We start from the raw sequence: 13,990 nt of genomic DNA, 5'->3' as shown, positions 1-13,990 counted from the left end.
TAAGATGGGGCAAGTAGAAGGATTTCGAGCAATGTCCGCCGTTCAGGATGTTTTACAGCTCTGGTTGGGCTACAGAGACCGCCGTCCCGTGCGGAAGAGGCGGTTTTTCTACATATTTGTTAGCTGGGTGTTACTGTATGTGTGGCGTTTTTTCTTCTTTAATAATTATAATTATTTTAATTAGTTAAATTTTTATTTGGTTAAAATGTGCAACGGCTGTGTGCAGAAAGAGTATCCGGACCGGGTAAGTTGATGATACCGAGTGACTAAACTTAAAGTACCCCGTCCAGCTAACGCTACACTTAGCTATGAGTGACGTTTGTCTCACTTCCGTTTGGTAAACAATCCAAAACAAACAGTGATGCTCTGATAAAATACTTAAGAATCACGTTAAGGAGCCAAAATATGTTTGCAATGCTTTATTCCCCGCACAGGGTAACACTTGTCTGGAGAACGGCTCCTACTTGATGAACTACCTGGGCTGTGCCAACTGCCATCACAGGGACTTCGTGATGATCAGCAACAAGGCCACCGAGGACGATGATGGAGAAGAGATCGTCACATATGACCGTTAGTCTCTCCCAACAGTGCTCCAACTAGAAGAGAAAACCTGAAGATAATAGCAGTGCCACCAGATAAAAATGCACTTCAATGGGGCGGTAGTATGTGGCCCACACCCCACCTACTGTTATGTATTCCCAGGCAGTCTGTTAGGTTTGGAGAAGGACCTGTATGGCTGCACTGACATCTTATAGAAAACTGTCCTTGCAATTTTTTATTTCCCTTTCCACGTAGTGGGTTCCATGGAAAATCCCATAACCTCTGGACGATACATAAGTGCTCTTGTAGATGGATAAGAGCCAAATTCCAAAAGCTTGTGGAAAGTCTTTAAAGACGACTCCTTACTCTCATGTACAGCTCTGTAACTGTATGCAATCTACTAGAGTAGCTTTGATTTCATTCACATTCATCTTAAGCTGGGCCTGGGTGCGCCCACATCTACTGCATGAAATGAGTGGATGACACAAAACAGACTCTCCCTTTTTAGGCCAAGCTTCTTCTGATTGGGGATGTCTGAGGTGACCATATTATGGATATCCACTCTCACTGGCAACATACAGATCCAAGATTAGGGAAAGAAAATGCCTGAAATGGAGGGTTTTCAGGCAGTCTGAAGCCTGAATTTTGGGCTAAAAGAGATTACTTGCATTTTTTTCTAAAGAAACATGCAGTCAGGTGAGACTAAAGAAGTCACTTGGATGAGTGATGAAACGTTTCTCCCACCGAAAACATGACGTCCTTAATTTAGTTTTAATCTTAATTTAGAATTCAAAAGTATGTTAAGTATTTTAATTTAGATGTGTAAAATCAATCACGTAGCCTCGCAGTCTGCCTTTACAAACATTTGTGAGCGAATGGGTCGTTCTAAAGAGCTCACCGAATCAGAGCGTGGCACTGTAATAGGATGCAACAAGTTTCTTTCCTCCTTTCTTTTCCTCCTAGATATAGTGTTATTATTATTAAATCAAAATGGTCATACACAGTAGTTTATAGTAAATCTGTCTTTCTTTTTTTTTTGCTGTCGTTTTATTTTCCTTCCAGACTGTGGGAAAACCCATCCAGAAGCAAGTTTAAAAATAATGCCGTCATCTGTTTGTCTTTCCAGATGTTTGTAAAAACTGTGACCACGTCATCGCCAGGCACGAATACACATTCTCTGTTGTCGATGAATATCAGGCAAGTAGCGCTGTCGTCACCAAACCGGTCGAGATTCACACTGTGGATTCTGTTACTTTACGGGTCTTTTTCTGTGTTGTCCAGGAGTACACTATGCTCTGCATGCTGTGTGGAAAGGCGGAGGACTCCATCAGCGTTTTACCAGACGACCCCAGACAGTCTGCGCCGCTCTTCTAGACCTCAAAAGAAACCTGTGGTTTTTAGGTTTCGTGTGGTGCTGGCTTCTCATTTAGGGTTCCAACCATTTTTGTCATCCGCTCAAAGTTTTGTCCTTCTATAATTAAGCATGTCATACATTTGGTGCAGTTCCTGGCTGTTTATGAACTACTGTATGCTAATTGGAGGAGAGCAGAATATATGTATGCATAACTTTTAAAGACCTTTCATTATGACATAAAAACTGTCAGCTTACCTTATATTGTAAATAAACATATTTTATACTATAAAGCTTTTTCTTACACTTTCCTGCATGTTGGATGATGCTATGAATCCAGAACACTTATTTTACTTTAAATCTAAAAAATAAAATAAAAAATTAGCATTTAAATGTTAAGACATTTTCACTAATGGAACTGTTGAAGTTGTACACTGGTGCCAGCAAATTTCCATTTTGGTTCACTTGAATTTATATTGCCACCTTTCATTTACCAAACAAACATGCAATCCACTAAAATATGGAGCCAACAAATACCCTACAATATTTGAGAGAAAATCCCAATAATCACACAATCCCCTAAGAGGAAACACTTGGCAACAGTGGAAAAGAAGAACTCTCTTTTAACAGGAAGAGACCAGAACCAAACTTAGGGAGGGGTGGTTTTCTGCTATAAACAACTGGGGGAGATGAGGGAAAAGGAAAGAAAAGAACATAGAAAGATGACGATAAAACACAAACTGGGGTTGAGTAGACAAACATCACATCATGGCACATCAATGGAATTGTAGTGTTCAGTGCATCACCGGAAGTCCTGTTGCAGCACAACTAAGTAGAGGACTGTGATAGCTGAAGTCTGTCTTCCATTCTACTTTTAGGACAACAAGTAAGCCTCCACTCAAAGAGAAAAGTACTGTCTTAAGCTGATAACGTGATCATCACAGTATCATGAACTACTGTATGCAGGTAATCAGGTCTCATCATATCTTAAAGACCACACAGTGTGATGTATAGTTAATCTACCTTTATCTAAATATTAGATGTTGTCTGACCTCACTTTTTCACTTGAGCGTGCTCAGTCGAGGTTCATCTGTGCATTCTTTCCCCCTTATCTGATAACTGGCTGATTCTAACAGAAACTGCATAAATTCTGTTAATTATCAAGAAGCAGAGACGTAAAGGGGTGGAAAACCTTTTGTGGGGGAGCTGTCATTTGTTTACTTACTTATAGTGTAAACTATATTAAAACTGTCTTTAAGATAAGCATGAAGCACAACAACAAGATACAATTTAAAACTCATGAGAAGGAATAGTCCAAGTCATTGCTGGTCTATGTCATGGATGTATTTTGATCAGAAGCAGCTCAATAAAAATGCAGATGCTTCAGCCGATTGTACAAATAAAAAAAACAAAAAAACAACCCAGAAATCATTTGCAATGACACTCATGCACGATTACAATACTAAAGTATGAGTGCACTTAAACATGTACATTCTAATATGCTGATGCCTTCTGCATGTTAAATACTTTATAGCAAAGTAAGAGCACACTATTACACTCTGATATGCCAAAATGAGCAATTCATTGTTACATACTATAATTAATCTAGCAGTTTTACAGGAGTGAGGTCAATATGGGACTGCATGCCCTGCTTCTATACATGAATGCTGATGTCTGTGTGCTGCTTGTGGTGTTGTTTACTACTGTAGTGTTCTAAATGTGAGTACATGGTCTCTATTAGTGTATACCATTTTCCTAATGGTACATATCTACAATTAGCATTACTTTATTTTAGATTTCTTTACATCCCTCAAGTATTAAACATAACCTTTTTGGTCTCATAGTAGGCCTATATGGAGTGTTAAGAGAGTGTAGTGATATGAGAGGTAAAAGTTGGCAATCTCAAGATTTTCTCACTATTTGTGTTTCTGCTGCAGGTATCAAGCCACCAAAGTCAAGTATTCTGAGAGACACATCCAAGGAATGAATGAATAAATAAATAAATACAATTTATCATACACTTTACATTACATACAGTACATTCCCTTGAGTAAATACCATATTTACACATGCTATCTGGGTGACTGGATGTGAGGCAGCCTCTCGCTACAAGTTGCACGATACGGATCAGTCATTTGTGTGGAAACACGGCCACATCAAGTCACTTTGCCGGAGCCTTTACCCTCGTAGATCGAACCCCTTCCTCTGGAGCCGTGGCTCCACTGACCCAGCCCGCCAGACCTGTCCGGAGGGTGAGCGTGCCGAGGAGGGGAGCCAGATAAGCTAGACGGAGAGCGGCTACGGCCCTGCAGTGCCCCGCCGTCGCGGAGCTCCCGGGACGGGGAGGAGCTGAGCGAACGCTGTAGGGAGGAAGATGAGCTGCGAGGGCAAGGAGGCGGGCTGAAGAGCATCCCGCTGCGGTCCTGCATCAGCTGGGTCAGGCTCGCCAGGAAGTCTGCGTCGCTGGTGCTGCTGGCACGCACCCTTAACCGCCGCCGTCTGCAAAAAAAACAAAAAAACAAAACTAATTCTCAGCAGCTATTTGAATTACTGTGTATTAGTATTAGCTGCTATCATTAGGATTATTACATATTTATTTATCGTTCTAATTTATTATAGCAAAGAACCTACTTTTTATTATTCTGTTATTTTAATAGTATGATTGTTTATGTTTGTCTGTATACACAAAGTTCAGCAGTGCTTCCAGTTTCATTGTATGCTTATCCTATTGGCAGTGTCCATCCTTTTGTTGTTGTTTGTTTTCAAACAGACTTAATATGACGGATGGATGCTTTGATTTTTGTGCAGTCAAAGAAAAAAAAAAGATTATTATTTGCCCTATTTTCACTTTTTTTAAAACTCAATGTTCCCAAACAGAATCATATAGTTGATTTTTTTAATGTAAGGCTGTAGTTTAATTTCTTTTGTCACTTTTGTTGACAACATAAATTTGTTTTGTCTCTGCTGTGTTAGATATACAGTTATGTATTGCCCAGATGTCCCAGTTTTACACTGGGAGTTGACTACTGCGTACATTCATGGATCTGTCCGAAGCCGGCAGCATGAAATTAGTCTCAAATCTCCACGTGCGCATGCATCGTAAAATCGTATGCATTTGTAAATTAATTTTATGTTTGGTCAAATTGCTTCGTACTTGTGTGTGGATTAGAGCGGGCATTCATGAGTCCTCAAAAGTTACACACAAATCACATCAGACATTTGCACATTTTACTGCTTACTGGTTCAGAGTTTAGAGTTAACTGGTTAGCAGCAGCTGAACATTCAGAACAGGAATGAGTGGATTATTATTAGTAGTACATCAATTATAGATCATTTCACTTTCTTGGGCAGGTGAGAAAAAAAAACTACTGGGAAACAATGATTGTATCACATTTCCCCAGTTTGGACCACATACCTGTTGTCTACACATGGGCGGATGGGCGGTTTCCCAGGAGGTGGCCGGGGCAGAAACCTGCTAGTGAGTTGCTCCGGCACAAACGTGGCACTCACAGGACGTGGGATTTTACTTTTACTGCATGATGACAAGGACAGCGAGAGAGGGTCTTCTCCTGCACAGTCGGATCTGGAGCCTCGGTCTGAGGAGAGCCTGTCTCTGGGCAGGGCGGAGGGGAGGTTGTCACAGGACAGAGATGGAGAGGGTGAGTGGGTGGGGGAGCCAGGGATGGGACTGCTCCAGCGGTTACGCTTCTCTATGTTCAAGTCCCTGCTCGGAGAGTCCAGGGGGTTGCTGGGATCTCGGACAGGGATTCGACTCAACCTTGGCGATGAGGGAGAGTCCCTTCGTTTGAGCAGAGCAGGAGGCGGCGAGGAGGACACGGTGACTGTGCTCTCCACAGCACCGCCCACGGTATCGGCTTGAGGCTGCTGATTCGGCTCCGATGAGCGATCGGGCAGACCAGAATCGCTCTCTGGGTCTCTGTCGTTGGCCAGATGAGCTGTGGGGCCTTTGGCAAGGCTTGGGACAGGAGCCAAGTCCAACTTCCCTTCCTCAGATTTAGCACATGGTGCCTCTAGAGGTATTGCATCACTCCTCTCCTGTACAGGTGATTGTGGCGCACAGCTGGAGGACTGAAGGGAATTAGATGATTATTAGATGGGAATAACATTTAAGATTAAAGACAATAGCTAACTGATATAATATTAACCTTGCATGTAATAACTGGATATTTCTTTTCTGTTGTACGCTGTTAAATTTTATTCTTAAAATTATCCATCCAACATTCAAATTGCATCTACATTTGCATAGCAACTGTGGAAACTCTTTGTGAAGTCAGCCTTAAGTTGAACCTGTTTAGTCGAATTCATCTCCCCTGTGTTGATCTCAGTTAATGTACAACAAGATTATTGTTATTCCTACCTGCTCCATCTGGGACCTTCCCATAATGACTGAAGGCATTTGTCCCAGCATGCCCGGCAGCCTTCTGTGTCCCAGTAACCACGTGCCAGGCATGGCCATCTGTGACAGCACAGGGCTGCTGGGCACACCGGTGGACTGGCCATCCTGCCGCTCGGACGAGTGGTTCTCCGTGTCAGCAGCAATGTGAGACCCAGGCTTGCCCTCGTGTGATGCTTCTGCTGCTGGCTTGCTTCCTCCAGATCCTTGCTCTAGCTCCAGCATCACCCACTCCTGAGAGTCTCCCTCTTGAGGCACAGGACTAAAGTTTACAGCAACAAAGCCGCTGCTTGCTGCGGCTTCCTCTGGGTCGGGGGTTGCTGTGCCAGAGCGCTCTTCATTGCAGGAAGACATCTGCTGCTCAGGGCCTTTTTCAGGAATTGACTTTTCTCCAACGTGAGAAAGGACAGGCCGCTGTTTGCCCAGGCTGAAATGACACATTGTAAGCATTAAGGTAAGAATGTGTCTGCTTAAAGGCTGAAGCTTTTGTTTAATTGCAATTTTTAATTACTGACTAGGCCTCAAGGAATCGCTCAATGGTGGGCTTGGGTTCTGGTCCGAGCCTCTTTTCAAAAGCCAAGCTCTGGCTGTGTCTCATCCTCCGGAGCAACGGTGCAGCCCGTTCCAAAAACATTGTCTCTGAACGCACCCGTCTAGGTGAGCTCTGCATGGAGCCGGTGTTTGGACTTTGGTTTCCCTGGTTCTGACTGTGTTCATCCTCACTCACAACCTGGGGAAAAAAAGAAAGAGGAAGAAGGAGTTTCAGAAACTGTAGCAAGACACTTTAAAAAGAGGGGAAGGCAGCCCAAGTTGTTTCTTCTTTACCAATTCGTCAGGAAGACAGTGAGCAATTTCAACCAAAGTTTAGCAGAGGAAGATGTAGGAGCAGAGGTCAGAGAGAGCTTTTCTCATTGAAAAATAAATGTATTCTTAAATCATATTTATGGGAAACACTCTGTGATGATGTGTGATGACTGGGGGGCATGAGCAGCCAGCGTAGTGTTGCAAAATGATCCACCCGACAGCACAAAAGAGCAGCATTACTGTATGAGTATTACATCCCGAGCTAAGAGCATCATACTTTACATTAAAGTACATTCCACTGACCTTCCTGATCATTGGCTGAGCGTGTTTATGGTTTTTGTTACGGTCCATCTCTTCCCATACGTCTGCACCAGGGGTGGTCGGCGTGGGTATCGGGGGGCAGTTGTCAGCGTCACTGAGGCGCTCCCCTTGCAGGACATCCTCAGTGTTCTCCCTCTGCAGCTCGCCTGGCAGCACTGAAGCATTGGCCATGCTGTGGAAGAGACCGGAAGGTCACCTTGCAACTCGTTCCCATAACATAATTTAGAGCAGTGATTTCTCAGGGATATCTGACTGTGCAGATTTCGAGTCTAAAAAAAGCTGCAGCTATATAACTGAGCGCATACCCAACCGAGTGTGAAGGAAGTGTGAGTTAAACGATGGACCTACGGCATTTCAAACACGTACCCTAAGTATGCTGGCGTGAGGCGGGTGAGCTGCTGAGCAGTGGTTGCTGCGGCAGTGATGGTCAGCATATCCTCTGAATCACATTTCTCCCAGTCATAGGGGTCATTCTCCAGCACGTTGTGGCTCTTCATGGCATTCTCGAACACAGACATCAGGAGCTGTCACGGAGAATAAAAAGAAAACACATGCATCAGCATTTTACAGTTGCAGAAGAAAAAACAGCACATGCAAAATAAGCCAAACAAGGGAGTGAATGCCAACCTGATAGTCAGGCTTAGTGTAATAGTCCAAGGTCATGATGTGCTCCAAGAAGGTACTAAACTCTGAGGGAAGGTGCTTCAGCATGAGTCGATGATCGTATGTCTCTTTTAGATTTCCTACTTGCTCCTGGGAAGACAGGAGGGAAAAGAGTGAGAGGATGACCTTACAGTGTATTGCTAAAATGTAGTAATGAACTCACGGAGGCACATACTTTGTCCTTAATTTTTCTCCAGGGAAGCTGACCAACCATAAATTCTACCAGCATGTAGAAGAGCGACCACAGGTCATCGTGACGACCCATTTCCTGCAAATTTGGACACAAGAAAAAGGGGCACGGGGGTTAAAGGGTAAAATTGGACCTAATGCCAGCAGGGATTTTGACTTTCCTGCCATGTCTATGACAAACACATATGCTCCCAAAACTAGACGTATATACTCAGGAATAGTGTTTCCTCACTGCCACTGTGATGTCACCATATGATTAGTGAAGTTCTGTTATGAAGCCCCAATTTGAGCAATTTTCACCATATTCACCTACTGGATTCTTAAAACTGGATCTGAGACATGATTTGAGCATATTCCAGACAACCCTCTTTTCTGACTCTTAGACTGACAAACTTCATGTTTTATTCATTATGATCTGAAACCAGCCACTGGGTCATTAACTCGTTAGGGAAGATAAGACGAGGTCACAGAGCGAAGGAGGCAAGGTCTGTTTTCCCATAGACTTCTATACAACCCAAACTATTTTGTAACAACAGGAGTCGCCCCCTGCTGGCCATTAAAGAGAAGCTAAGTTTAAGGCACTTCACTTTTCAGACTCAGGGGCTACATCCAACTTCCATATAATCGATGTGCTCAATACATCTACAGTGCAAGCTCACCTTATTCTTGTGAGCATTGATTGAAGCGTATCGCACAGTTCCTCTGAAGCCTGCCACGGGACGAGGCTGAAAGAAAAGAGAGATTTGGCAGAGTGATAGTGATAAACGGGTGTAAATGTAAAGCAAGCACAAAGCTAAAACCACATTTAAAACTCATAAGTAACACACTTTAGCTCTGAGTGTGGAGTCCCAGGCTCATGTCACATGATGACATGCTGAGTTAAAGCAGCAGTTGTGTGTGAACTCTAATGTATACCTCTGACTCTGTAATCCCTGGATTACACCTGGATCACGCTCTGGTGCTCTAGAGCAATATTTTTTTGTTTAACATCAAGTTAGGATTTTAAACTGCACAACATTACACAGGGAGTCTACGTGTGTACATACATACTGGCACTTTTATATACAGAACATGGGTGATGCATTTCTAACTTCTTTTTGATTTATTTTGGGCACTATTTAAAATCAATTTCCAAAAAAAAAAAAAATTTAACAGCTGGCAGACTATGCTATAAAACCATTTCTCAGCATATTATTTTATGTATATAAGTACCTTTATGATTAAAAGCCCAACTATGCTCTAGTATAATCGGCACAGAGTACTTACTGGACGGACTTCCTGGCTGGAGTTGGTGAACTGACGGGCCAAACCAAAATCGAGCATGTAGCAGCACCTGCAGGTGCTGGCTAGTCTTCCCATCGCAAAGTTTGACTACAATTTTAACAGAAACAAACAAGTTTAAAAGTTTCTTTTTGTGATATTCAAATAAAACAAGATCTAACCCAACGGTCGACTTACTGGTTTAATGTCACGGTGCAAGAAGCCGACAGAATGGATGCTTTCAATGGCCTCTAAAATCTGCTTGCCAAGTCTTAAAGTTGTGGAGACGGAAAAGGTGCCGCGGGTCATCGTTCTGCGCAAATCTGCAAGGTTCCTTCCCTTCAGAGAGAAAGTCAACACCGTCAAATTCAAGAAGTAGAACAGATTAAATAAACTACTGCTGATTTGCAAGGCTCTTACCTGGAGTTCCATCACCACATAGTTGAAGCGATCATTCCTACCACAGCCCACAAAGCGACACACGTGGTCCTTGCCTGTGAAAGAAAGATTTATACAGTTTGAGCTTTGCCCATCTTCATGTTCAAACCCCTATTTGGTGTTGAAAAACTACCATCAGGATTTACTAATAAGGTTCAGAGTCAGTGCTACTTTTGCTCCAGAAAATTTGGGGGGCAGAGAACAGAGATGGGCAGTAACGCCTTACTGTAATCCGATTACTTTTTTCAAGTAACGAGTAAAGTAAGGGATTACTATTGCAAACACGGTAATTAGATTACCGTTACTTTCCTGTAAGCACGCTGTGTTACTAAAACCGTGATTTTTTTGCGAGAATGTCTCATGACAGTGACGTAGGCGAGTGCGACGTTCGTGACAACAGCTGTGTGCAGATCAACAATGGATAAGAATAAGAATTTGCTCTTCTTCTTTTTGTATAGTTTGCATTTCTGTTACATATTCTATTTTGCACAAGGGGAAAAGAAGAATTATCTCAGCTTTGTATCACACCCTTTATAAAGACTGCAAAAACGACAGGAGACCACAGAAAAAAAGCCAGTGCCATTTCTGAATGTCATGTCATTTACCAATGAACCAACTGCAGTCAACCAGGCAAATATCGATGAAGTGGTACAATCCTAGACATTTCCTTAGAGATAATACACAAGTCATCCATTACTTTCCTGTTTGAACAAGCTACAAAGCATGATTCTGATACACCACATTTTTTGCAGTGTTGTGTGCTCTAGATGACCCACATTTACATGAAATAACAACTTTAATTGAATTAAAGAAATTCTATTTTTAAGAAGAAATGGTAGAAAAGGCATTTTACATACTATTTTTCCCCCAAACAGGGTTTTTCAAACTGAGCCTGTGGGGAGTGACTTTGCACTTAATCTTGAATGGTCTACATTTAGTTAAGACAAAGAGTCTGCGTTACCTGACAACACAAGACTGCATCTCCCTGTCGTTTTTTTGTCATTTCATGAACACAAATGTAGTCTAACCCGGAATAAATTCACCTCCACAAACAAATATGCCTCAAAAATTGCAGTCCTAGTGAATTTCCTTTGTTTCTTTATGTTTTGGTGGAAGCCCAAAAACTCTCTGATGGGTGCCAAATGCATTTAAGTGCAGAAAACACCCTGCCCAAGAATTACTTCAGCTACTCTGCCAGTGATTTGGCACAGTATAACTCACCTTGAAGCTTCTTCAGCACAGCCACTTCCATCTTCAGCACTTGCTTGGGCTGCTGAGCAGACTCAACCTTCAATGCCACTGTGGCCTGGCTCAGCTGATCCAGAACCTCATAGATTTCCCCAAACCCACCTCCACCTATCTTCCTGGCCTGAAAAGGAAGGCAAGTCTCATTGTCGGAACAAGTGTATTATAGTGAAGAAATGAACCAGCGTGATTTTTCTTCCTTCTAAAGTGGGACTTACCACTTTCCATCTGTCTCTGACCACGTCTCCCACCGACAGGATGTCTGTGTGCTCTCCAGCCCCACTCATCCTGAGTGCTCTCAGCTACAGCCTACAGCTAGCATCAGTGTCGCAAGCACTTCACTGCAAAGAGGGGACAGCTTTTAGAGACCAGGTCAGTTTCCTCTTTCAAAACACTGCAAACTTCGTGATGCTGAATCCACAGAACATACAGGTCATCTTACTGTGCTCTGACGGGAGCATGTGGCTCATATGTGAATGTTAGCTCACGTCTCTCAAAGGAGCATTTAAAACCCAAACCTTCTCTAGCTGATTTTTTTTAAAGACAGAACCTACTATAGTGTAGTTAGTTGGAATCACAGCTAAAGCATAACACAGATAGCACAGAATATTCAGTTGACGTTAGATAAGATAAGCCATTTAGAGGGTACCCTCGCCAGCACACAGTGTTCACTGCAGTGGTCCTGTAAACAAGCTAACTAGCACATTTACCAATGGATAACGGTTAGGTAGCAAGCCTCTCTCACCTCGCTCCTGTGCGCTATCGCGATTTCGGCTAGAGTGTAAATTCCAAGCGGTCCCCATGCTCCCGGCGTACTCCGAGCTATGCGAGCGGTTCCAATGAGTTGTTTATTTCAGAAATGAGACAATGGTGGTGGACCATAGCTGACGTTAGCCGCAGTTAGCCAGCTAGCCTGCTGCTGATGCCCCGAACGCTCTCTCTCAGCAGCGGTGACGTCAGAGAACTCGAGTCCACTGATTGCTCCACAAAGTCCCGCATCCGCGAGACGCTGACGGAGACCGCTCCAGAGGAAAGGAGTCTTAGTGCTGAATACAGCGGCTGAGAAACGAAGTGGGAGCCGCAGCTTTGTGCCCTTGAAAAAAAACATACAGATAAGCCTTCACTTCGCGACACACACTGTCTCCAGGGACGATTACGTTTCTTTCTTTACAAAATAAAAATTAAAAGAAATATGGCAACATGAGGGCCCAAAAGCCAATCGGGCCGCGAAAAATGCCAAAGTATTACTTTAAGTGGAATTCAGATATACTTTATCCCAAAGTCCTGACATTCATTTGTTATGAGCAAGATAGTGGTGAGGTATGCGCAGGAGTGGCAGAAGGAAGAGATGGGCGGGCCGATCGAAATATCGATACCATCGATACCATCGATACCAATGCTGATATCACTATCAGATCGATACTAGGTTGATAGGATCGATACTTTGTTTCTAGCCTCAGTTCAGTGTATGTTGCCATGGAAAGTAAAACATCACAGTGTTTTAGTGGTCATTTCATAAGTGATGACACACTGCTCTCCCCTATATTGTCTGCCTTTGGTATATTAAAAGTGTCAGTATCAGTATTGGTATAACCCTGTATTTACTTATTATTGGCTCTATACCAACATTTGCTGTATTGCACAGCACCAGAGGGGTTCAACCTGGGCATGGGATTACATCAGGGATGGTCCTGAGCCTTTCTTCTTTGCTATTGTGATGAAGAGGTTAAAGGACAATGTCAGGCTGGAGTTTCCATGGATTGTGATGATTGCAGACCACATTGTCAACTATGGTGAGATTAGGAAGCAGATGGAGGAGAGTGTAAGGAGGCGGCGGTAGTCTCAACATGCACAGAGCAGGGATGGTGGAATGTTGAAGATGAAGCTAACAGGCAGGAGGAAAAGCGGAAGGCCACTAAGGCGGTTCATGGAAGCAATGAAGGAAGACATGCAGAGATTGCAGCTTAAATCTACTGTTCTGTGCAAATGTTGTGATAATGCATCATTTATTAGCTTATTTATTCTAAGCATTTATGATCTAAATCAACAAAACAATGTCAACCTGAAGTGGAGAACAAAGTCCAGCATTTGTCTCCAAAATACTCCAAAAGGGGTAAAAACACAGACTGTGAGGGACTCAGCTGGTTAGGCATGAGGGTAAAGTAACTACAACACAAAACCAGACTGAAAATATAACTGAGCTATCAGACACAAAAGAAAAGGGAACTTAAATACTGGCTGATCACACCAAAGACGCCCAACGGGGGAACTACAACAAAGAAGTTATCTTATAAGAAGTAAATAAAACAGCAACTAGTTTGTCAGTTAGTTTAACTTATCAATAATCTAATGCAAAAAACAAAAACAACTGAATACCAAACTCAAATGTCACGTAAAATAAACAACCTATTTAAAGTAAACATTTCTTGGCCTCCCCTGCGATGACGTGACACTTGGTACATTCCAGTTCCTGCATTTGAAAGAGGTGCATTTTGAAGGCCCATCTTTTCCTCATTTGGGTAGATCTCAGCAGCCAAGTGACCACATTTGTGTGTCTAATATTAAGCTTGACTATTATTTTATTTTTGTGTTCTCTTCTATGAATTTAGTTGATATTTGTATTATGTTTACGTCTTTGTGATTGCTGACTGTATGTGCATGCGATAATACAGGGCCCCACTAACAATGGGGATACAAAAACAAAGATAAAGAGCTGAACATGCAAAAGTTGACTATACATGTGTGCTACAAACAGAGGCATGTGT

At 42.7% G+C, this 13,990-nt stretch overlaps 2 protein-coding genes across 2 annotated transcripts; one reads left to right on the top strand and one right to left on the bottom strand.

Moving 5' to 3' along the window:
• The first annotated feature begins 17 nt into the window (after positions 1 to 17).
• Positions 18 to 2,197, top strand: churc1 (churchill domain containing 1). Its single transcript, XM_026194003.1, has 4 exons — positions 18 to 244; positions 435 to 570; positions 1,667 to 1,737; positions 1,822 to 2,197. The coding sequence occupies exons 1-4, from the start codon at positions 206 to 208 to the stop codon at positions 1,912 to 1,914; spliced, it is 339 nt and encodes a 112-aa protein (XP_026049788.1). The 5' UTR covers positions 18 to 205; the 3' UTR covers positions 1,915 to 2,197.
• Positions 2,198 to 3,213: 1,016 nt separating this feature from the next.
• On the bottom strand, positions 3,214 to 12,572 carry ttbk2b (tau tubulin kinase 2b). Its single transcript, XM_026194000.1, has 15 exons — positions 11,971 to 12,572; positions 11,444 to 11,566; positions 11,202 to 11,349; positions 9,963 to 10,036; positions 9,741 to 9,881; positions 9,549 to 9,653; positions 8,942 to 9,007; positions 8,269 to 8,361; positions 8,058 to 8,183; positions 7,797 to 7,954; positions 7,413 to 7,602; positions 6,821 to 7,035; positions 6,270 to 6,732; positions 5,307 to 5,980; positions 3,214 to 4,390 (listed from the first exon to the last, which is right to left on the bottom strand). The coding sequence occupies exons 2-15, from the start codon at positions 11,510 to 11,512 to the stop codon at positions 4,048 to 4,050; spliced, it is 2,865 nt and encodes a 954-aa protein (XP_026049785.1). The 5' UTR covers positions 11,513 to 11,566; positions 11,971 to 12,572; the 3' UTR covers positions 3,214 to 4,047.
• Positions 12,573 to 13,990: the final 1,418 nt, after the last annotated feature.

The sequence above is a fragment of the Astatotilapia calliptera genome, chromosome 15 (assembly GCF_900246225.1).
Source record: "Astatotilapia calliptera chromosome 15, fAstCal1.2, whole genome shotgun sequence".
Taxonomy (NCBI): Eukaryota; Metazoa; Chordata; class Actinopteri; order Cichliformes; family Cichlidae; genus Astatotilapia; species Astatotilapia calliptera.
Note: the sequence above shows the minus strand (reverse complement) of the source record. Positions and strands in the feature narration are given on the sequence as shown.

Excerpts from the sequence above, each read along its gene's own strand:
- churc1 (XM_026194003.1), top strand. The coding sequence starts at position 206 with ATGTGCAACGGCTGTGTGCAGAAAGAGTATCCGGACCGG. Across the intron at positions 245-434 it reads AGAAAGAGTATCCGGACCGG|GGTAACACTTGTCTGGAGAA; the intron begins GTAAGTTGATGA and ends TTCCCCGCACAG. Across the intron at positions 571-1,666 it reads AGAGATCGTCACATATGACC|ATGTTTGTAAAAACTGTGAC; the intron begins GTTAGTCTCTCC and ends TTGTCTTTCCAG.
- ttbk2b (XM_026194000.1), bottom strand. The coding sequence starts at position 11,512 with ATGAGTGGGGCTGGAGAGCACACAGACATCCTGTCGGTGGGAGACGTG. Across the intron at positions 10,037-11,201 it reads TGTGCTGAAGAAGCTTCAAG|GCAAGGACCACGTGTGTCGC; the intron begins GTGAGTTATACT and ends TTTCTTTCACAG. Across the intron at positions 5,981-6,269 it reads GAAGGTCCCAGATGGAGCAG|TCCTCCAGCTGTGCGCCACA; the intron begins GTAGGAATAACA and ends AATTCCCTTCAG.